General features: G+C 44.9%; 5 protein-coding genes across 8 annotated transcripts; 2 read left to right on the forward strand and 3 right to left on the reverse strand.

Moving 5' to 3' along the window:
- Nucleotides 1-554: 554 nt before the first annotated feature.
- On the reverse strand, nt 555-4,231 carry LOC136537685 (calmodulin-binding protein 60 A-like). Of its 2 annotated transcripts, none has more exons than XM_066529642.1 (7): nt 3,873-4,231; nt 3,697-3,772; nt 3,011-3,063; nt 2,431-2,918; nt 1,793-1,953; nt 1,487-1,687; nt 555-1,373 (listed from the first exon to the last, which is right to left on the reverse strand). In XM_066529642.1, the coding sequence occupies exons 1-7, from the start codon at nt 4,013-4,015 to the stop codon at nt 786-788; spliced, it is 1,710 nt and encodes a 569-aa protein (XP_066385739.1). In that variant the 5' UTR covers nt 4,016-4,231; the 3' UTR covers nt 555-785. The 2 variants fall into 2 exon arrangements, with proteins under 2 accessions (XP_066385739.1, XP_066385738.1); XM_066529641.1 differs by having other exon boundaries at nt 2,431-2,921; nt 3,873-4,230.
- A 700-nt stretch (nt 4,232-4,931) lies between these two features.
- LOC136515336 (mitotic-spindle organizing protein 1B-like) lies at nt 4,932-10,108 on the reverse strand. Its single transcript, XM_066508961.1, has 3 exons — nt 9,991-10,108; nt 9,026-9,537; nt 4,932-5,447 (listed from the first exon to the last, which is right to left on the reverse strand). The coding sequence occupies exon 2, from the start codon at nt 9,336-9,338 to the stop codon at nt 9,027-9,029; it is 312 nt and encodes a 103-aa protein (XP_066365058.1). The 5' UTR covers nt 9,339-9,537; nt 9,991-10,108; the 3' UTR covers nt 4,932-5,447; nt 9,026.
- On the reverse strand, nt 9,618-16,314 carry LOC136515318 (pentatricopeptide repeat-containing protein At1g74850, chloroplastic-like). Of its 2 annotated transcripts, none has more exons than XM_066508947.1 (5): nt 14,688-16,314; nt 14,188-14,603; nt 12,819-13,133; nt 12,621-12,728; nt 9,618-10,514 (listed from the first exon to the last, which is right to left on the reverse strand). In XM_066508947.1, the coding sequence occupies exons 1-5, from the start codon at nt 16,182-16,184 to the stop codon at nt 10,184-10,186; spliced, it is 2,667 nt and encodes an 888-aa protein (XP_066365044.1). In that variant the 5' UTR covers nt 16,185-16,314; the 3' UTR covers nt 9,618-10,183. The 2 variants fall into 2 exon arrangements, with proteins under 2 accessions (XP_066365044.1, XP_066365048.1); XM_066508951.1 differs by lacking the exon at nt 9,618-10,514 and adding an exon at nt 10,543-12,498.
- Nucleotides 16,315-16,354: 40 nt separating this feature from the next.
- LOC136515329 (uncharacterized) lies at nt 16,355-18,563 on the forward strand. Its single transcript, XM_066508958.1, has 2 exons — nt 16,355-16,570; nt 17,346-18,563. Exons 1-2 carry the CDS (start codon nt 16,478-16,480, stop codon nt 18,093-18,095), a joined length of 843 nt encoding a protein of 280 aa, XP_066365055.1. The 5' UTR covers nt 16,355-16,477; the 3' UTR covers nt 18,096-18,563.
- Nucleotides 18,564-19,512: 949 nt separating this feature from the next.
- LOC136537686 (dolichol-phosphate mannosyltransferase subunit 1-like) lies at nt 19,513-22,453 on the forward strand. 2 transcript variants are annotated; one of them, XM_066529644.1, is made up of 8 exons: nt 19,513-19,834; nt 20,794-20,893; nt 21,000-21,033; nt 21,150-21,190; nt 21,296-21,321; nt 21,622-21,786; nt 21,863-21,977; nt 22,071-22,453. In XM_066529644.1, the coding sequence occupies exons 1-8, from the start codon at nt 19,725-19,727 to the stop codon at nt 22,173-22,175; spliced, it is 696 nt and encodes a 231-aa protein (XP_066385741.1). In that variant the 5' UTR covers nt 19,513-19,724; the 3' UTR covers nt 22,176-22,453. The 2 variants fall into 2 exon arrangements, with proteins under 2 accessions (XP_066385741.1, XP_066385740.1); XM_066529643.1 differs by having other exon boundaries at nt 19,514-19,834; nt 21,114-21,190.
- Nucleotides 22,454-23,658: the final 1,205 nt, after the last annotated feature.

A 23,658-nucleotide genomic window follows, 5' to 3' on the forward strand; every position in this document is an offset into this window, starting at 1 on the left:
GAGTGATCGAGGAATTAAGCCGTCATGTACTTGTTTATTTTGCGCATTCACCACACCCATTGGGCTTTTTTTACGATACATTGAATGCAAGGAAGAAACCAAGGTGTGAGGGGTCAAACTTTCTCTATTGCCTCGCATCGCGGTACCCATCGCTAACTAGGCACGCCACACAGGAGCGAAGGATGATTAAGCCCAGAAGAAAAGATCACCAGGAGATTAAGCCCGGAAGAAAAGATCAGCGACTAGATTAGTCATTATGATAGTTGATGATGACGGGCAAATTTGGGCCTCTAATGTAAGTTGGAGGAAGGCAAAGCTCTATTGCAAGTGGACTCCGATTTTTCATGCAAGGCAAAGCTCTATTGTAAATGAAGTCCAATTCGTCATGCACATGCTGTCTAGCTTTTTGTGAAGTGTCATCCAGGTCCATATAAACACATTACCGTCTACATAAACTTGTTAAAATGTGACATGTAGGTTCAAAATGTCCAAAATACTGCAAAATCAAGCAGCATACTGCATACTACTATATAGATAATACACGGGCCGCATAAAAAAAGCAAGCTCGGCCAGCCAGCCAAAACATCACAAATGCTTGCGCATCCCTCACCCTGTACAAAACTTCATCTGATTATTTACAGCCGCATAGGGAACCCTAGCTGATAAAATGCTCTCATGTACAGCTGAAGAAACCAGCAGAGCTTACCAGCTGTGACAAGAAACAAACTAATGTACAATGATCTCTCCGCTTATTTTGCAATTTAACTACACAGACGTGTGTACACTTATTTCCCATGTTTCTTTCTCTTTGCGACAATTCTCTTCGTATAGAAAATCCATCCTAGAACATAAGACAATGTTCTCCATCCTCTATATGCCGCCTTAGGCTTTGAGATGGTCGCAATGAAGCCTTTCAGTGCAGCTCCAAGATCTTGTGTGTCAAAGGATATGCTGGGATCTACACTGCTGTAATAGCTTTCACTGAGTGAGGGATGGGTGGTGCAGTCATCATATACCAAAGAGTTGGAGAACTTATCCAGTGACTGAAATTCTTGGGGTACTTCATGGCCCCCAACTGGGGGCAACACCGATTGAAATTGATTAGCACTGGTTTCTTCGGTCTCCAATACACAAGGGTCTAAAGCACTTGATGGCTCCATTGAGAAAATGTCAGGTGATGGTATGGTCGAATGGCTCAAACTAAATTCATCAGTAGAAACTTGCGTGGGAAACTGGTTATATTGATTTTCACGCAAAGATGGAGATCTCATATTGAATGGCTGTGAAGGGTTCTCCACAAGCGTTTCATTGTCACATGTAAAGACATCCTTCCAGTGTTCATATGCTTGCTTCACTGCTGCACGTGCTTCAGCCTGAAAATAGCAAACGTGTAAAAACAGATGGTCCAGATCAGAAAGGGTGGAGGTATAGGGAAAATGGATGAACTTGTTCAAAGGAAACTTAGAAAGCGATGCAACATGGTTACCTTCTCCTTTTCAGTAAGGCCATCAACAGAAACATATTTATCAGATATTAAACCTCTTACTTCTCCAACTACATTGAATACAACACCAGATTTGTTTAGACTGTCAGGATAGTAGTGATGCACTTTGTCAGTTAGAACACATGTTTTTGCATGTTCCACAGTTGCCTCCCACATCTTTGCTGACATGCCACCACCTAATATCTGCACGATTTGGACATAAAGCAGGGTTAATCTTTGCTGAAATGCAACTACCATAGGCAACGATATGCAGAACATCAGAAGAACAACATGAGACAAGAAAAATACCTTTCGAAGCCTAGAAGCATCAAGATTTAATAAGGTGAGAAAATCTTTGACAGTGCTAATGCTTTCTCTATTCAAACGCTTGTGAAAAGCACCTTCCTTGCCAATTTTCTCCAGGCGCCAGACTTCATCTTCAAGAAATGGTGGGTGGTGCTTCTTGTACACTGGTCAATAGGAGATAATCAATTAAATTATATACCATTTTGGGCAATGGAGAAATAGCATGTCTCATCATTCAATTGGAAAGGTAGATCAGTAGGATATCAAAACCCCTCACTTAAGGAAACATACTACAAAACTAAGTCTAGAGGGGGGAAAACGAGACCCGCCTAAGAGGAACTAGGCGGTTTTTCATTAAGAAGAAAATAGGCACCCAAATTTGAGTTCAAGAGGATTCAAACCTTGGTGGTTGGGATACTGGATGCATGACCACACCTTCCACCCCAACTAGTCTTCCATAACTAAGTCTAGACTCTAGAGGACAACAAGGAGTTAATTTATATTTTTCATCTAATTGTTGAATTAAGTGCCACTACGCCAAATCGTTCATGAGCCTAGAATGAACCTAGCAGAGCAAGAAGCCAAGAAAGTAAAAGGATAGCTTGGGCATTGAAATTTAAAAAATCCAATCATAAACTCACATTCTCCTCGATGATCCTTAACCACAAATGATTCAGTTTTTGCTTCCCGTACTCTTACACCATTGAAACAACCATCCTCAGTTCTTGCACCCAGCTTGAACTTTCGGCTCCGTGTCCAGCTGGAGTTATCTGTGAAAGAAAGTTCCCCTGATGTTCCAATGCCATCAACAAGGGCAATGAATACATCCCCAGAAATCAAGGGTCTTTTGCCTTCTCTTTCTTTAACAATGTTATTGTTAAATTCCTGAGCTGTCCAGTCATCATCTTCTCCACTTTCAAAATCCCCCTCCAGAACTACAATCTCGACCTTTATCTGGAACTCCTTGCCTGGTGCTACAATTTGTCTTGTCAAAGCGTCGACTAGAGCAATAGTTATACTTAAGGAGCCCTCTCCTTCAATCTTGGATCCAGTAAATATTGGGAGAGAAAGTCTAGTCATGAACTGCAGCTGCAAATTCTTTGACACACATGGAACATTGTCTGTGACACTTCTAATGAGAAATAAGAAATAAACTCATTAGAGATACAGCAACAATAACAAATCATGTTGGTTGTCAAAAGCAGTGTTAAAACTCCATACCTTGCCATCATAGAGGCATGATTTGCAAAAGCCGACTCAATTTCTTCTTTTACCTAGAAATGAATAAACTATCAAAACCACTGGTAGCAGTAGATGGCTGAAACAAACAAATGGTGGTTCAAGGCGAACCTATGCTGTAGTCCACTGTAAAACTATCACTGAACTGGAATGGCTGGACACAGAATGAAAACAGGGACACGAAGCTTTATTTTGTAGGGTTGGAATCATTCTGGACACAATCATGAGAGCAAGCCTATACAGCTATTAATACGATACAGATAAAAGCCTAGCTTCTCAAGTAGTAGTTTGGGAGGTAAAGAAGAACTCGCTGGTGTGATCTTGAAACCTAAAGCATGTTAATTCTTATCCAATCTGCAGGTTTGTAGGGCTCTAATAAATTAAGTTGGAAATGGTTGGGGGGCAACTTAGGCATGTTTGCAACTTCTGAATTAGTCAACTGATTGAATGACCCAAAATCAAGATGAGAGTGTCATCAACAACAGATACAGATGGGATTGCAACAGTACTATGTATCGTCAATGCAACCAACAGAAGGAAAGATAAACAACCTAGAGGGCACACATCATACCAACTATTCAATCCTAAGAATTTTCATTCAACACACAGAAGCGAGAAAGTGGCCACGTAGTAAATAAATAGTAATAACAGACAAAAGGCGGTCTCACCACTCTCCTGATGAGGGGCTCGAGCGCAATTAAAAACTTCTCGATGTTGGTGTTCCGCATCACCTCCGTGATCACACTGCAAGGGGAACAATCCAAGTCACCACGGCATCGAGTCAGAGAGCGCCGCGCACGAATCGGTGCGACCCAATCGAGAGCGCGAGGGGAGGCGAACTCACTCGCGAAGGGCGATCCTCTGCCGCTTCGGCTCGCCGGGGCGCTGGGGCAGGGAGGATGATGATGAGCTCCCACCGGGCTCGCCTCCTCCGCCGCTGGCGCGCCGGGGTCCGTCGCTCTCATCCGGCTGCCTCTTCTGCGACATCTCCGACAGCCACGCCACGCCTTGGCCTCGATCGATCGCCGCTTGGTTCGGCTCGCCCACACCGCGTCGCAACCGCGGCTTGACCTACCTCCGCGCCGTACAAGAGGCGCACCACGCGTTCGCTTCCATGGACATGTTTTTTTTTCGCTTCTAGAAAATGACTGACCTGAGGCTGCGCTGGTGGGCCATCGGGGGCGGTCCGGCGCACGACAGGTCCGCTCGGAGGCAGGACGGGTCGGCCCAGGCCGGCGTTCTTTAAGGCTTCACTTCAGAAGCCATTTTTTTTTTCTTCCGAACAGTTCCACCAGTGGAACTGAAGCGGTGGTTTTGGTAAATTGTTTGGCAAAATGATTTCTCTGTGAGAGCATGTTTTTAGGGGCCTGAAAGAAGAGCCGGAAGAAGCCACTTTTTTTTTTTGCTCCATCCCACTCCAAATCACTGTGAAAATATGTTTTTAGGGGTTTCACAAGTAAAGCTATTTTACTTTACCCCGTTTAATACAAAACGGCTCCAAAACAACTCCTGAAACCGGTGAGAAAGCTCTACCAAACGGAGCCGTAGTGGTTTACTTGATTGATTGATCGATTCGAATATGTTTGCTTTGCTCCGTCCAAGATTCAGCCACAATTCCTGACCTGTGACCAAGCTAAAATAAGCTTGCAATCCGTCAATCAAAACAAAAAATTTATATAAACTCTGCAATCATGGAGTAACACGATATCGATGCGTTGAACCTGGACAACCTGTAGCCTGTAGGCGTCGATGAAACCTACACAATTATGAATTGGCGATTGCAGCAGCTCTTTTTCACCGCCGTAATAACGGCCAAGAGCTCGATCAGATCGAGATATGGCAAGTGGATGAACAGTAAATGGTATCACTATGCACTCATAACAGGACAGGGGTGTAGCGATAAAGATGTCACTGCTCGATGGGTAGACATGGCACGTTCCTCCCAAGATAAGCACATGCCAGTGCCAAAGGATGTGTATGGTCAAAGAGAGGATAATTAAGCGAAAGACCGGGCGTGAAACCGATACATACAACTGATGGAAGCAGTCCAATGATGGGTGAAGAGACAATCTGTTTGTTCTTGGTTTCAGTCAAAGCTTATCAGCTAGTCAACAGTGTTTTTTTCTCACAACAAACCAACACCCGTCAGACTTATCAGCCCACAAACCAACTAGCCAATAGGCCGAATGACTCCTCAATCCTCATGATTATACAACTACTGTTAACCCGCACAAGTCCTGCGAGGGATACGTGGATTTCTGTAGCTCTATGAACCCAACCGCAGGTTTCTTGTCGAAACAACAGCCACAACAGCGCACATGGAGTTGTAAAGGCAATCCTTTTCAGACAGCGATTCCCAGCAGCGAGATCTGCTCTTGCTTCAAAAACCACGTCGGTTCCATCCAGACTTTAGCAGCACCTGATTAAAAGCACAGATGCAAGAAATATCATCCCCATGAAGAGACAAATGCTTTTCAGATAGGATTAGGTCAAATCTCAAATCTCAATGCCCTGGACAAAATGCTTTTGATAGCTCAGATTTGACCCATGGAACTATGCGATGGAAAAGATAAGCAGCAGGATAATGTTGAAGGAGCAGTTCTAAGTGATTAACCAATGTGTATCATATAAAACTCGAAAAATTGAGCCAAACGATTTACAGCTAAAAGTCACCATGAGGGCTATTGGTGTGACAGCACCATGTTGTGAAGCCTAATTTCGTCCTGAGCAGTATCAGTATCAACGCTATTTTTTGTTCTGAAACGGGTACCACAGCTATAAATAACATTCATCAGAATAACGACAATCAACCAATTTGAAATCCAATGTAACCATTTGGTGATATCACAGAGTATTAGACCTATCCAGCACCAGGAAACAAAAGAAAATGATACATGTAGAAGCCAACCCACATGCACCGCCGCCATATGAACACAAAAAAGACAATAATATTCAACTCGATCAATGAATTGTTCATGGATTATCACCTCTATATATGATCAACTATCCAAGGACAATCGAGAAGCTTGTGGCACTCTAGACTCTAATTAAGTAACTTGTCAGCACTCTACTACAGCATAAAATCGATTTGTGATGGAACACTTGATGTACTAACATTCTCAACCAAATCACATGGACAATCAATCTATTAGTTGCTTCAACGCACCTATGTCATCACAATACCACTACTAAAGGAGGTATATCTATATAGAACAAGAGATAGATACTAACATAACTGTTCTCCTTGCATAGACCCCCCCCCCCCCCCCCCCCCCCCCCCCCCACCCCAGTGCACATGCCCATACCTCATACCTCGATTCCCTATTTGTAGAAATGCCAGATTGCAAATTAATTGTGTAACCCAAATAGAGACATTGTAATTTGAATCTTGATGCCAAATGCAGGCCGCAGCACATGTCCGCAGTCTTGTAACAACAACAACAACAACAAAGCCTTTAAGTCCCAAACAAGTTGGGGTAGGCTAGAGTTGAAACCCAACAGAAGCAATCAAGGTTCGGGCACGTGAATAGCTGTCTTCCAAGCACTCCTATCTAAGGCTAAGTCTTTGGGTATATTCCATCCTTTCAAGTCTCCTTTTATTGCCTCTACCCAAGTCAACTTCGGTCTTCCTCTGCCTCTCTTCACGTTACTATCCTGACTTAGGATTCCACTACGCACCGGTGCATCTGGAGGTCTCCGTTGCACATGTCCAAACCATCTCAACCGGTGTTGGACAAGCTTTTCTTCAATTGGCGCTACCCCTAATCTCTCACGTATATCATCGTTCCGAACTCGATCCCTTCTTGTATGACCGCAAATCTAACGCAACATACGCATTTCCGCGACACTTAGCTGTTGAATATGTCGTCTTTTCGTAGGCCAACATTCTGCACCATACAACATAGCAGGTCTAATCGCCGTCCTATAAAACTTGCCTTTTAGCTTCTGTGGTACCCTTTTGTCACATAGGACACCAGACGCTTGCCGCCACTTCATCCACCCTGCTTTGATTCTATGGCTAACATCTTCATCAATATCTCCGTCCCTCTGTAGCATTGATCCTAAATATCGAAAGGTATCCTTCCTAGGCACTACTTGACCTTCCAAACTAACATCTTCCTCCTCCCGAGTAGTAGTGCCGAAGTCACATCTCATATACTCAGTTTTAGTTCTACTAAGTCTAAAACCTTTGGACTCCAAAGTCTCCCGCCATAACTCCAGTTTCTGATTCACTCCTGTCCGGCTTTCATCAACTAGCACTACATCGTCCGCGAAAAGCATACGCCAAGGGATGTCCCCTTGTATGTCCCTTGTGACCTCATCCATCACTAAAGCAAACAAATAAGGGCTCAAAGCTGACCCTTGATGTAGTCCTATCCTAATCGGGAAGTCATCCGTGTCTCCATCACTTGTTCGAACTCTAGTCACAACATTGCTATACATGTCCTTAATGAGCCCGACGTACTTCGTTGGGACTTTATGTTTGTCCAACGCCCACCACATAACATTCCTTGGTATTTTATCATAAGCCTTCTCCAAGTCAATAAAAACCATGTGTAGGTCCTTCTTCTTCTCCCTATACCGCTCCATAACTTGTCTTATTAAGAAAATGGCTTCCATGGTTGACCTTCCGGGCATGAAACCAAATTGGTTCATAGAGACCCGCGTTATTGCTCTCAAGCGATGCTCGATAACCCTCTCCCATAGCTTCATAGTATGGCTCATCAACTTAATTCCTCGGTAATTTGTACAACTTTGAATATCCCCTTTATTCTTGTAGATCGGTACCAATATACTTCTCCTCCACTCATCAGGCATCTTGTTCGATCGAAAAATATGGTTGAACAGCTTGGTTAACCATACTACAGCTATGTCCCCGAGGCATCTCCACACCTCGATTGGGATACCATCCGGTCCCATCGCCTTACCTCCTTTCATCCTTTTCAACGCCTTACCTCCACTCATCAGGCATCTTGTCCGCAGTCTTGTAACATATGCACATTTTGTCTGAACCAATTCATCTAGGAACTACAACAGTCCATGTATTATCTGCTTGTGAATGTGAATCATTAGCCAAGATGCAAAATTAATCAACAAAATGAAACACTACATTCAGTCATTCAAAGTGGCTAAATGCATATTGTGGGATCTAGTTTGACTAATGATAAGCAATCTCACCCAGGAAGAAAGGATGCCACAAACCCTATGAACGGTGAAGTCTGGACAGGAACACAGGTGAGGTGGTCTTCATCACATGCATTTTAGTGGCATGAGGTGGTTATACTAATTATTAGCTTATGAGGGATGAGATGATGGTGGATCAATCCATTCCATTCCAAAAAGGGCGTACCCAGTGCAAAGAGCTCCCGCTCTGTGCGGGGTCTGGGGAAGGGTGTCAGTGGCAAGCCTTACCCTCGCCTGTGCAATGCGAGGAGACCGCGACTCGAACCCGGGACCTTCCGGTCACAGGCAGTAAGACTCTACCGCTTGCACCAGGCCCGCCCTTCCACCAAACACCCCATTAGGAGTGAGAGTATGATGGACTACCCCACTCCTCAACCAAACACCCCATTAATCTACTAGTCACCGCAACACACCTATATCATGACAATGCCACCACTCAAGAAGGTATAACTAAAAGAGTGGCATATAGAGAACGAGAAACTACCACAACTGTTGATGTTGCATAGAAACAATAACCAAACCATTCCCTGTATGCAAGATGCGAGATTCCAAACTAATAATGTGACTCAAATAAGTACATTGTAACTTGAATAATGCCAAATGCAGTCAGTAACACATCTATGCAGTCACGTGCTATATGCCCATTTTGTCTGAATCATTATCCCTTTGTGAATTATAATCATAAGCCAAAGTCACAAATTTAGTCAACAGAAGGAAATGCTACATTCAGGCATTCACAACGGCTGCATACTACGGGATCTAGTCGACTAACTGACAAGCAGTCTCATCGGGGAAGAAAGGGATATCACAAACCCTAGGGACGGCGAAGGCCGGAGGGGAACATCGACGCAGTTGCCGGGGCCGGCCCCGCGGCGCCGTTGCTCACGGGGGAGGAAACCGCGGCGGCGGCTGCGGCTGCGGCGGTTGGGGGAGCAGCGGAGGAGAGCTCGCGAACGAGGGAGGCCAGGGCCTCGGGGTTGGCGCCGCGGTCGCAGAGCGCCATGAGCAGCGACAAGGTGTGGCGGTCAAGGCCGGTGTCGAGGATCTGAGACATCTGAAACGCCAGCTCCAGGGACTCCTTCGCCTGCCTCGCCGCCGCCGCCTCCGTCTCCATCTCCATCTCCATCTCCGGCGGCGCCGTCGCTTCCAGCCTCTGGTAGGTGGTAGCTTGGGCTCTGCCGCTCTGGCTCCCGGGTTCGAATACTCTGGGCAGTAGCACGGCGGCTGGTGGAAGAAACCAGTCGAAAGGCCTGGCTCCACATACCAGTGGCTTCGTTTAGTGGCTGCCCCACATGACAGTGGATCCATTTTGTGATTTCCCAGCTCTTCCTTGTTTGAACATGAAAGTCACTTCAATATCTGAGATTCGGCATCATACAGATAGATACAGATAAAAGCAACAAAAAATTCAAGTGACATTTGCCACGGCGACCCTGTATAAGAAAAGAAATCACACTACAGGCACTATTTCCCTCATCAGGAGAGGGTATCAACAGTTGACATGATTCACTAACAGTGACTTATCAGGCTAACGAAGCTATCATGTTTTACAGAGTTGAGCTAGACGTACAAGGATGTCATACACAGCAAGTGAGCGGCAAACAACACACCCATAAGCTCATTCTCCCTACAACGTGCTTAAATCCTGAAATGCAACTGACGATCAGCATTGTCTGTCATCTGTCAAGCTTGCAGTAGCTAGCGGCTCACAAGTTTCAGACAAATTTCAGGCAAGATGTGAATCTGCAGTAGCATCCACCGTGGATAACTGAACTCACCTTTTCACAAGGACCATACATAACTGAAGCCAGCCGCGCTCTGCAAAAATGCGAATGGATGTGCCATAGTACTGAGACGGAGATCTGAATGAGCAAACTCCCAAAATATGGCTGTTATTCTGGATCCCGTCTCCCCTTGTTCAGACCGATGGCATCACAACTGCAGATGCGAAGGGTAGCAGCTCCTGAGAACTCACAATGCGAGAAGCTCTGACTCCTTTTCCTCTACCAACGGTTCGTCTGGCAAATGGCTGGTACCATTTTCCAATTGGTCCTCCCTTGTATTGGAACCAGGAGACGGCAAACGGGAGTTCGTCATGGGGACAAAACCAGCTGCACGAGATCCATTTGAGGAATCTACGGCTGACTGCAGCTTTTTCAACTGGGACTTCAAGCATATGATTCGTCCCTTGTTCCATTTTGGGAAGTGGAAGGATGCTGATAGTGTATCATTTAGAAAGGAGTAGACAACTTTGGCGGTTGGCAGTCCTCTTGTAATTGTGCTTTTCTCCATTTCACCTCTCCTGGATATTGAAAAACTATCAGACAGACCAAAGCAGGCTAGCAGGAAAATATTCACTGAACTAGACAATTATATGTGAGTGAAGGCAAGATATTGTTCTATGAGAATAAAATTGAAATGACAATTATGGAGTATTGTTATCCTGTGAAAAAGTTTACGTTTCAATTTTGTACTTGCAGTAAAATACCCAATTATACCCTCCAAGGCCCTCTCTTCATGTAAAGTTCAAACGGCAGTATAGGCAACAACAACAACAACAACAAAGCCTTTAAGTCCCAAACAAGTTGGGGTAGGCTAGAGTTGAAACCCAACAGAAGCAATCAAGGTTCAGGCACGTGAATAGCTGTCTTCCAAGCACTCCTATCTAAGGCTAAGTCTTTGGGTATATTCCATCCTTTCAAGTCTCCTTTTATTGCCTCTACCCAAGTCAACTTCGGTCTTCCTCTGCCTCTCTTCACGTTACCATCCTGACTTAGGATTCCACTACGCACCGGTGCATCTGGAGGTCTCCGTTGCACATGTCCAAACCATCTCAACCGGTGTTGGACAAGCTTTTCTTCAATTGGCGCTACCCCTAATCTCTCACGTATATCATCGTTCCGAACTCGATCCCTTCTTGTATGACCGCAAATCCAACGCAACATACGCATTTCCGCGACACTTAGCTGTTGAATATGTCGTCTTTTCGTAGGCCAACATTCTGCACCATACAACATAGCAGGTCTAATCGCCGTCCTATAAAACTTGCCTTTTAGCTTCTGTGGTACCCTTTTGTCACATAGGACACCAGACGCTTGCCGCCACTTCATCCACCCTGCTTTGATTCTATGGCTAACATCTTCATCAATATCCCCGTCCATCTGTAGCATTGATCCTAAATATCGAAAGGTATCCTTCCTAGGCACTACTTGACCTTCCAAACTAACATCTTCCTCCTCCCGAGTAGTAGTGCCGAAGTCACATCTCATATACTCAGTTTTAGTTCTACTAAGTTTAAAACCTTTGGACTCCAAAGTCTCCCGCCATAACTCCAGTTTCTGATTCACCCATGTCCGGCTTTCATCAACTAGCACTACATCGTCCGCGAAAAGCATACACCAAGGGATGTCCCCTTGTATGTCTCTTGTCTCCATCACTTGTTCGAACTCTAGTCACAACATTGCTGTACATGTCCTTAATGAGCCCAACGTACTTCGTTGGGACTTTATGTTTGTCCAAAGCCCACCACATAACATTCCTTGGTATTTTATCATAAGCCTTCTCCAAGTCAATAAAAACCATGTGTAGGTCCTTCTTCTTCTCCCTATACCGCTCCATAACTTGTCTTATTAAGAAAATGGCTTCCATGGTTGACCTTCCGGGCATGAAACCAAATTGGTTCATAGAGACCCGCGTTATTGCTCTCAAGCGATGCTCGATAACTCTCTCCCATAGCTTCATAGTATGGCTCATCAACTTAATTCCCCGGTAATTTGTACAACTTTGAATATCCCCTTTATTCTTGTAGATCGGTACCAATATACTTCTCCTCCACTCATCAGGCATCTTGTTCGATCGAAAAATATGGTTGAACAGCTTGGTTAACCATACACAGCTATGTCCCCGAGGCATCTCCACACCTCGATTGGGATACCATCCGGTCCCATCGCCTTACCTCCTTTCATCCTTTTCAACGCCTCTCTGACCTCAAATTCTTGGATTCTCCGCACAAAGCGCCTATTGGTGTCATCAAAAGAGTCATCCAACTGAAAGGTTGTGTCCATATTCTCACCATTGAACAATTTGTCAAAATACTCTTGCCATCGATGTCGGATCTCATCCTCCTTTATCAAGAGATGCTCCCTTTCATCCTTAATGCACTTAACTTGGTTGAGGTCCCGTGTCTTTCTCTCACGAACCCTAGCCATCCTATAAATGTCCTTCTCTCCTTCCTATTAATGCACTTAACGGCAGTATAGGCACTAGCTTAAAATCAAGTTGCACTTCTGTGAATATATCAAGCAAAACAACTGAACTAATTATAGAGCCAATTCAAGAATATACCATAAGAGAGCAACATAAGATGATAATATGAAAGGAACATTTGAGTATTAGGCTGGAAGCTTACAATACAACAACAGATGCTAACTGTGGAAGATCTTCATCTTCTACTAGTCTGTCATAAAGCTTATTGAGCCATACTGATACAGCCACCAGTGCTCCACCTACAGACATCCTGAAATGCAAACTGATAGTGAGTACAGCCTAGCCGAAAGAAAATCAGGTTGCTTAACACAAATACTATGAACGAGACATATAGCATTACCTATGTACATCTAGTGACCAGACGAGCTTGGTATCACGATATAACTCAGGGAAGAGCCCAAATTTTACTGCTTGATCCAGAACTCTTGCAGCTCGGCCCTTCTGACCAAACCACCAAAGCACATCAAGGAGAGCGTTGAAGAATCGTAAACTATAGTCACAGCCTTCCATGGTACTGTTTTCGAGGGCATATTCAACCATTTGCCAGTTGGAGCTATCATCATATTCCCCTTTGATTAGGGAAGCAATTACTTGATGTGTACTACTAGCACGATTTGTTTTCATTTCTTCCAGCAGATCATACGCATCAGACCACCTGAAAAATGAACATTGATTATGGTGTGGTCCAATCACATTGGGTAGAAAAAGGGAATGTGGTCTGCACATCAATGTCATATCTGACACCAAATAAGATAATTTCAGAGTATTCTAAGTTATATAAACACAAATACGCTTTGCATCCAAAGCATTGATCGTCTCTTTGACAATAGTTTGGTTTAAACTGATAATTGTGACTATAGGCATTGTGCAGTCGTCCATTAGTTTCCTGAAATCCTTAATAATGTAGACCTGGCCATACCTAGATTAATATCCATGGCCAACGTAAGATTGCTAAGCACCAGAAAGAGCACACAAAATAACAGAAGAAACCTATTCCAACACAAAGCATAGAATAAATATGAATTCATACCCAATAGTACCAAAGTGAAAACAGGTGGTACCATGATGTGTGACTCAACACACCATGAAACAACTGCTTCTGAAATTGAGCGCTCAATTGTATTGGTAAGGGTGATTGGGTGAACAAGGATCAGGATCCCTGATCTGATAAATTATTAATCTAAATTCTATTAGCGCTTACCAGAATGCTGTTTGGTGCTCAATTGTTTTTGGAGGCTGAGGGTCAGTTGTTTTTTGCAATTTGTGTTACAATTGCTTGTTTGAACTTTGATTAGCAATCTAAAATGTAGATGACAGGCACATCAAATCGCAGTTCAGAAATCTATTTTCCTATTTTCCCCCAGAACCAATTAGTTTCATAAGGAAACATATAACACGTTGTTAATGCAATCTAAGTTTCAGTCGAGAACATGCAATGTGCTGTTTGTTATAAAAACCATGAGCAATCTTCCAGAGTGGTGCAGGCCTGGTGCAGTGGTGAGAGCTGTCTCACTGAGTCACCAGGTCGTGGGTTCGAAGCAGCCTCTCTGCAGATTTGCGGGGGGAAGGCTTGCCTCGGTTTTTCCCTTCCCTAGACCCCACTCATGTGGGAGCCTCCGGCACTGGGTCTGCCCCCCTTTTTAATCTTCCAGAGGGAATATTCCAGAGGGAATACAGATTAAGACAATGAACGAGTCCTTCACCATTACCTGTCGTTCCTAGCATATAGTGACAACATCATGCAATAGGCAATGGTGCTGGGCACAGTCACGCTAGATTGAAGCTCTTCAAACTGTTCTTTACTCTCATCTATGACCCCTGCTATGCAGTAGGCATTAAGTACCCCCTCAAGGGACCGCTCATCTGGATTAAACCTGGATTTGCGCATGTCCATGTACGCCTTCACTGCATCATCCAATTGTGCGCCCTGGCAATATGCTTCGATGAGGGCATCAAATGAATCTTTGTTTTTCTGAATGCCAGCATTGTTACTCATCCGAGAAAAGATGGCCTCAGCCTCCTGGAAGAGCCCACCCCTAGCATATGCAAACGCAAGAGCATTGTAGGTCTCAAGAGTTGGCAAGCTACCGATTTCGGTCATCATGTTGAAAGCAACATAGGCTTCCTGCATACCGAAAAGGTCACGAATAAATCATTTCATCACAGGTGGGATTACTCAGGGTTAAGATTTTAGGATTTGTTTCCTGACCTCATACATAGCCGCGTGGCCAAGAGCCTCAACCAGGCCAGTGTAGGCGTCTGCAGTAGGTACCATTCCTTCTCTGGTCATATATTCAAGAACTTCTCTTGCATCCTTATGGAGGCCACCACGACCACAGGCAGCCATGACATTTTCGCAGGTCACCATATCAGGCTCTACCCCAGTTTCAAGCATATCATGGAAGAGCTCCACCACCTCCTTGAAGAAGCCACCATCCCCGTATACACGGAAGAGCACATTATATGTGGCCGTGTCTGGCGGTACAGCAGTTCTCATCTCACGGAAGAGTTCGCACACTCCATCAAACCGCCCCTGCCTTCCATAAAGATCGAGCAGGACACGGTAAGTGGCAGCTGTTGGCGCACACCCATCAGCCTGCATCTGCCGCAGCACAGCCACCGCCTCAGCCGTGGCGCCAACACGCGTGTGTGCCTCCATGAGTCCTAGATACGCAGAGGCATCCGCCGTGTTCCCCATGGCAGCCATTTCGGAGAACAGCTCGGCTACACGGGAGAGGTTGCCGGCGCTGGCAAAGGCATCCACAATGTAACGATAAGATACAGTATCCGGGGAGACGCCGGCCTCAAGCATAGTGCGCAGCAGCATTTCAGACTGATCAGCCAGAGAGCGCACGGCGGCGGCGGCGAGGAGGGTGTTGTAGGTGGTGAGGTCGGGGCGCACGGAGGGGGACGCGTCGTGCCGCATCTCAGCGAAGAGGCCGAGGAGCATGTCGAAGGGGACGGGTGGGTCGGTGGCGCGGGCGCAGGCGGCGAGCACGGTGTTGTAGGTGGCGGCGGTGGGCGCGACCCCCGCGGCCTTCATCTGGTCGAGCAGCGCGCGGGCCTCCTCGTGCAGCGCGTTGCGCGCGTAGGCGGCGATGAGGGAGGTGTAGGAGAGCGCGGTGCGCGACTCGGCGGGGAGGTCGTGGAACACCTCGAGGCACTTGTCGAGCAGCGCGGGGCCCTGGCGCCCGAGCACGCCGATGACGATAGCGTGGATGTGCTCGTCGGGGCGGCACCACGACTGGCGCTGCATGTACTTGAAGAGCCGGAGCGAGCGCTGCCAGTCCCCGCGTCGCGAGAACTCGCGGTACACGGCCGCGAAGTCCTGCAGCGTCAGCCGGTGCCGCGCCGTCTCGAGGCAGCGCGCGATGGAGCCCCGAGGCGGCAGGTTGCTCAGCCGGTCGATCAGCGACTCCACCTCGTACGAGTTCCTGCCATTCCCCGCGGGCACCAGCTCCTCCCTTCTCGCCGCGGCCGCCGTGGCCCCCGCTCGCTCCAGCACCGCAGGCCCCGCGCCCGCGCCCGCTCGCTCCAGCACCGCAAGCCCACCGCCCGCTCGCTGCAGCACCGGTAGCCTCGCGCCCGCGCCGGCGCCGCCGCGGCTCCACCTCGGCCCGCGCCAGCTCCTCCTGGTCCTCGGGAAGAGGAGGATGTCGCAGTGGTAGGACGACGACGCGACGGTGGCGGTGGACACGAGCGCCATCGCCGCGCGCTGAGGGGGTTTAGGATTCCACCACGCCTTGGATTTTGGGGGGAGGGGAGATTTTTGCCTCCGGGGGGAGTGGATAGAATCGCAGCGCGCCCTCTCTCCCGACTCCCCGAGCGGGCTGAGCCTGACCAACCTGTCCGCCGTGGCGTCGGTTCAGTTAAAAAGACACTTCCGTTCCTTTCCTATTCTCTCTCACCAGCACGCCGCCGCACGCAACTTGCGACAGGTCAACATCGCGGCGGCATCTCTCATCCAGTCACCCCCAGCGGCCCAGCGACTGCTGTTCCATGGCGGACGGCGCCGGCGACGGCGCGGCGGCGACGGGGAAGCTGGCGGAGCTCCCCAGCGGCACCGAGAAGGGGCTCCCCAGGAGGGGCAAGGTGAGCACTTCGTCCTCCTACGTCTGATTCCAGATTGGGAGAAAAGCCGAGGGTTTGGGAGCGGAGTCCTCGTTTCCTCCGATATGAAACCTAGCGGAGGTGGTGAGGTGCAGGATCCGAGCTCGTTTTGAATATCCATGGCGGCGCCACCGCCGCAAGGTAGTTGCCCGGAAGGGGCGGCGGCGATCCCCATCCTCACTAAAGTTGGATTTAGTAGTTCGGAAATCTGATCCTGAATCAATCTTTGGTACAATTTTCTCAGTAATAAGCACTGAAGTCATTTAACTAACACAATCCATGGTTGGGCTTGGGCTGAAAGAGACATGAGGGACACAATGTCTTGTTGAAGATCTCAAAAGTCCTCAACATGCCCACTAAAAAGAAGTCCTCAGCATACTGAACTATAGTGTGTTATAAGTAATGCATATAGTCACCATGTTGAACTGTTCTGGTGATCATCAATGCCGTTAAATTATGTTGCTGGATATCCTTAATGTAAGAGAGACATATCGGTTGCCAAAATGTTGCATTTACAGGAAATGAATGGCGAGATATTATCCAATTCCACTAAGTGACATTCAACTATTGTGCTCTTTTCGATGTTCACTGCTGGAGTGCTAAAAAGCATATCATCCATTTTGTCATGTACTATTTTTGTTTCATTCTAACCAATTATTGTGCTTGCTTTAAACAGATAGAAAAAATAATATGTGCAATCTATATTTATTTCTGCGATTGTCTATGCTAGTTGTATGACAAAAACTTATTTTTGCAGGCTTCTTCAGGGAGGACATTAAACACTGCACAAATTCCGCTTGTTGCCAGCCATCCAGATGTGTATGAGCCATGTGACGATTCCTTTGCCCTTGTTGATGCACTACTCTCAGACAAAGCGCAACTTTTGACACTACAGCCAAGGTTATGTATGGAGGTAGGGTCTGGTAGTGGTTATGTCATCACCTCTCTTGCAATCATGCTCAGGCAATTAGGCTCTGGAGCCCAGTACCTAGCAACTGACATCAACCAACATGCTGCCGAGACAACTCAAGCGACCCTTGAGGCTCATGGGGTGCATGCAGATGTGATTGTTACTGATATCGTGTCTGGTCTTGATAAACGCCTTGCTGGTATGGTTGATGTGGCAGTTGTTAACCCTCCTTATGTGCCAACTCCTGTGGAAGAAGTTGGATGCAAAGGCATTGCTTCGTCTTGGGCAGGAGGTTTGAACGGGCGCCAAGTGATACACAGGATCCTTCCTGCTGTGCGTGAGGTGCTATCAGAAAGAGGGTGGCTGTACATGGTGGCCCTCGAAGATAATGATCCTTCAGATATATGCCATCTGATGAGCGAGATGGGGTATGCATCACGCGTTGTCTTGAAGAGGTGTACTGAGGAGGAGAGCCTTTATGTTCTCAAGTTCTGGAGAGATCCGCATGCTGTTTCAAGTGCGTCTCCTAAATCTTCAGGCTCTGAGTCATGGTTTTCTCAGTTGCCTTTCAAATCCCTTTGGCACAAGAACTCGTAGCATTTCATGGCCTTGCCAGTTCGGGGTCTTCATCAGCTCCAAAATATAGCAAGAAGTCTTTTGCAAATTTGAGATGGCAGTATGTTTAGATGTGTTCGAATGAAATGTTACTGTTGGTTTCTGACTTGCTCAGACACTCGGACTGCAAGAATCATTCGGCATGTTCGCTGATTGGTTTCTGGGCTGGTTTGGGCTGGCTGGTGCTGGTTTGTTGTGAGAGAAAAACACTATTGGCTGGCTGGTTTGGGCTGGCTGAAACCAACAAGCGAACAGGCTGATTCTAGCCTGATTAGTTTATGGCGCAAACGAAAGTACTGAAAGTACTGATCCTTTTTATTTTGGTAGCTTAAATTGTTGTCTTATGTTCTCTTCGTGTGTGTATATATTCTACGTTGCTACAGTACTATGGATTCTTTATCTTGCTGCAATTGGAATTTGTGTTTTCTGTATCAATTATTGCGTTTAAATGATTATTTAAAGATGAGAGGAAAAGAAGATTTGGAATGCTTTTTCTTTAACCCTGTATATGAGATCAGTTATAGAAAAATAACATCTGGCGCATGATCTTCAACTGATTTTAGGCGGCCACATACCAAATGAAAACGAAACGAGTAAGTACATTATTTGTTCCTTGTGGTACCCTGTGAGGTACTTTCAGGTTTTTTTTGGCTCTCTTTTTTGTGTGCTGTATTTCCGTGTGCTTACATTATTAACTTAGGCCTTGTGTTGGATACGTATGTATTCATCTCAATCCACACGTGTTGAAGTGTATTAGAGTGAAATTAAACTAAGTTTCATTTCAACACATGTGGATTGAAGTGAATACATATGCATCCAAACATAGCCTTAACAGTTTGACACCTCTTATTTGAATTTCATAATTTTGGATACAAAGTAAGTTTAACACCTCTTATTTGAATTTCACAATTTTGGATACAAAGTAGGTTTTGGAACTAAAAGAAGAGTGTAAGAGCAACTCTAAGAGACTATCTATATTTCTTTCTAATTCTACGAATAGAGATTTTGGTGAAAAAGATACACTATAAAAACTTCTTTAATTGGTTATTGGTTATCTAAATATAGCCATCTTCTATTACGGATTTCTCGTCAGCCAAAGAAGCCTTCCAAATGATGATTTAGAGATTGGGCTTTAGAAAGACAGAATAAGAACTTCGCAAAAAAAAAAAAGACAGAGTAAAAAGATATAGAATGTTATTTTTATGCAAATAGCTCTCTAAATGATGATTTAGAGAGTGTGATTTAGAAAGACTCTCGTAGATGCTCCAGAGGTCTTCAAAGTTTTTTTAATTTCTTCAAATCGTTTTTTTTTTAAAATTTACTTCTTCACTGGCCTATCTGACAGAATATACATTCGTGGGCTATGGGCCTGGGCCCGAAGGTTGCGCAGGCCTAAACCCATTCACACGCATGCCCATGAGGGCTTGAGCCCGGCCATCCTGCCTGGCCTTGTTCGTCTCGCCGGCTTCGTCCTCTGCAACGGCGGCTGCGGGCTGCGGGCTGCGAGCGACGACGGTCAGTTGCGGAGCCACTTGTTCCCGACCCAGCGAGGCTCCGACGGAGCGCTCGCTCGAGGAGGAGAGATCCGGTGCTGTGTCCAGTCGGCCGTCCATGGAGGCGGCGGCGGCGGGCCGCAAGCGCGCGTACAGCATCATCGTGCCCACCTACAACGAGCGCCTGAACATCGCCCTCATCGTCTACCTCATCTTCAAGCACCTCCCGTAAGCACCGCCCAGCTCCCTTTCTCCCGTCCGGCGCTGATCTGTCTCTCTCCGTTGCGCCTTTTGCTGCTACGGTTGCGTCGAGATCTTCAGTGGTGAACGTTGTCGGATTTTATTTCATTAGATTAGATGTCATTCGGTTGCGTGCGTCAACTGGATCGATTAGATTAATAACCTACTTAACAAGAATCGACCTGATCTGAATATGTGAATGGAACTGCCGATCTGTTTAGGTGTTACCTTGCTCTGAGATGCAACTGCAAAGTAGAATCACTTGTTACTCCATTATGCGTCCAAGTAGATGACATAGATTCTTTATGTTCCCTCTTTGCTGCAATTCGAACTCTGTTATGCGGACATTAACCAGCCCTCCCTTGAGCTCTGCTTGCACATCTTACAGTAGATAGTTGCAGAGTTCTAATGATGCCAGTACTGTTGAAGTGGTCACTGTCCACCTTTTTTTTTTCCTGAGAACAAGAACTGAAACAATTTTCTAGTGCTATTTTACCAACATTTGAGCTAGAATTTGCTTCTTGTTTATCAAGTCTTGAACTATCATAGTGGCAACCAGTTTTCCTTTTTTTACTTGTGTATTTTGGCCATACAGGTCATAGATACCCTTCATTCTAGTGCTGCCCTGCTGGGCAGGCCTAATTCAATCCATCAGACAGAAAAACTTGAAAAACTTTTATGAGTTCATCGGATATGTCAAATGGGTCATGAGAGGCTCTCCTGCTTGGATATCAAATGCACTATTAGGTATTACAACTTGCAACTGTTGGCTTGTTGTGTGTCCCTTTTCTTAGAATGTCACCATGCGTTACATGGCCATTATTTAACTTCCATTGTTTGCTGGAAGCTTGCTACTGTGGTGGAAAGGAAAAATTGTTACATTCATATAGATATGTTGCCAAGTTCTTACATATTATATAACCTGATTTGACATTTTTTTACCCCAGGGATGTGAACTTTGAGATCATTGTTGTGGATGATGGTAGTCCAGATGGAACTCAGGACATTGTAAAACAACTGCAGCAAGTATATGGTGAAGATTTTGTTGTAAGTATATGCTCCTGGTCCACTTGAAGTTTTTGTACATGTGGTGTTAATCTGTTTGTTCAGTGTCATGGCTTAATACATTGTCTTTAACCTGACATGATGCCAGCTACTGCGAGCTAGGCCAAGGAAGCTAGGACTTGGTGAGTTTAGACATTTGACTTTAATTTTTTACTGAAATTATTCTCCCCACTTATATTAAGTAGCAACTGGAAATATCCAGGTACGGCATATTTACATGGATTAAAACATGCCTCAGGGGAATTTGTCGTTATCATGGATGCGGACCTATCTCACCATGTATAAATCTTTCACCTTTTCTTCTTTCTGTTACTACTTTTGTTATGTTTGCTATTTACAATATTTTTCTTCCTAGCTTACTAACTATTTTCCCACTCTGAACAGCCAAAATACTTGCCAAGCTTTATTAGGTAAGAATCGTATCTCTGAAGATATAAAGAGTTATTGGGTTTCTACTACATGTTATTTTACAGATATTAGTCTGCATCCTCAAATCTATTTTTTTAGTGCATATAATTCTCAGTCCAATATGTTCTCAAAATATCTTTAGCGACAAAAAAATAATAGTGTCACAGTTGTTGGATCCAATAGCTGAAAACACATTTCAAGTAAATCTTGTCAGTTGGTCCCTTTGGGCTCCTCACTGAGGCTACTGAAATGAAGTAGTGTACAAAACGTGTCTTTTTTAATCATGTTATTTCCTTAACCAGGAAACAAAAGGAAACTGGAGCTGACGTTGTAACTGGCACACGGTATGTTAAGAATGGTGGTGTCCATGGTTGGAATCTCATGCGCAAGCTGACTAGCAGAGGTGCAAATGTTCTTGCACAAACGTTACTACAGCCTGGAGCTTCAGATTTAACTGGATCATTTAGGTCTGTCTTTCTTTTATCTCGAACAGATTAAATACCCACCCTTCAATCACCTCTTTTGATGAGCATATCATAATAGGTTATATAAGCGAGATGTCCTGGAAGACTTAATCTCCTCATGTGTCAGCAAGGGCTACGTGTTCCAGATGGAGATGATTGTTAGGGCTACTAGGAAAGGTTATCACATTGAAGAGGTATGCCACTGTGGGGTCTCGCTTTTCATCGAATAATATTGGATCATCTCTTGACTTTGGTAAATGAATCGTTGATTGCCTTCTCCTCTCCAGGTTCCAATAACATTTGTCGACAGAGTATTTGGAATTTCAAAACTTGGTGGGTCCGAGATAGTTGAATATTTGAAAGGCCTTGTTTATCTGCTGCTCACAACATGATTGAAGATATGTAGTAGGCTTCTGGTTTGTGGGTACAACCGTGTTATAGAGAATTTTACTGATGTGTTATTATTGCAGCTTGAGTTGTATATCAGTACAATCATGCATGTTTCCAGTGAATGGATTGTTGTACTCAAGTCATGGTTTCTCTGTACATTTTCTCACACAACACAGCGCCCTCCTTTCTGTTGACTTCCAGTGCTTCTTTTAACGGTTTGTAATTCTGACATGTTTTACGAATATTTACTGTCATTGAGCCTATTGTGTGGCTTCACCTCCCTTGTTTTCCGAAGGGAACCGGCTGTATGTGTCTACACAGAACTGTTGCTGGATGTGTTGTTCCTGGTCTACTCATCTAGCAGGATCTGGTTCTCATCAACAAACTAAAAACTAAATTATGAACTACATCACTCTGCATGGATAGAATGATGATATATGGATTATCTTTATCTTTTTAGAGCACTCATCTTTTATGTCTTACCTCTATCTGTTTATGCATTATATCAAAGATCAGACATGAATGCTGACATGCTGTATGTTGGTCTCTACAAAACATACAAAAAATCATGTCCTTGTTGGCGTCCGGTCGTTGTGATGCTCGGTCTGATCAGTTGTTTAGGTTAACGTGCCTTGTGCCACACATTCCATTTTGGGATCCTTTGCTTCGAGTTCTCTATAATTAGATTCACAGTACCTTTTTAGTGATAGATATATGCCCCAGTGTAACTGAATGAAGATTCACAGTAGATATATGCCCCAGTGTAGCTGAATGATCAATTGTTGAATGCAGGAGCCATGATATATAGGCTGGGTGCAATTTCAGCTTCCTAACAAAGAGATTGTCCAACTAAACGCCCTGTACTCATCTGCTTACCTGAGATATTGAGTTCTCCATTTCAGTCTGGTGTATGGTTCAAACTAGTTCCTAGATAAATAATATGCTTTTTTTTTATTTAAGAGCGTCGAATCAGAGTTATAATTTTAGGCTACTAGTCAAAGTCTATGTTTTCTAAAGGACAAAGTCCAAATTACTCCTTCGACATTCACTCGTAATAAGGTTGGCATATATAGTAACAAATTGACACTAGAAAAAAAATTATGAAGCATGATAATGACAAATTTATAATGTATTTTCTGAACTCACAAATTTTGAAAACAAAACTCAACTTATACTAGAAGAAGTTAAAAAAACAATCTTGTTAAAGGGTAAGTTGGATTTACTGAAATTGAACCAAATATTACTTTAAAATATTATGGAATGCGAGGAGACTATGACTCAAACCTGGGATCTTCCGGTCACAGGCGGTAAGACTCTACCGCTTGCACCAGACCCGTCCTTCTGACATAAGTAAACTTGGATGGAAAAAATTTAATTTTAGAAAAAATATATTTTTTTCTTCTCTAAAATATCTTCGGTGGCGGTAGATGCGCCATCGGAAGCGATGTTACAGTTAGTTTTCTTGGCACGGAACTTTTTTTTAGG

Source organism: Miscanthus floridulus, chromosome 2, assembly GCF_019320115.1.
Source record: "Miscanthus floridulus cultivar M001 chromosome 2, ASM1932011v1, whole genome shotgun sequence".
Classification (NCBI taxonomy): Eukaryota; Viridiplantae; Streptophyta; class Magnoliopsida; order Poales; family Poaceae; genus Miscanthus; species Miscanthus floridulus.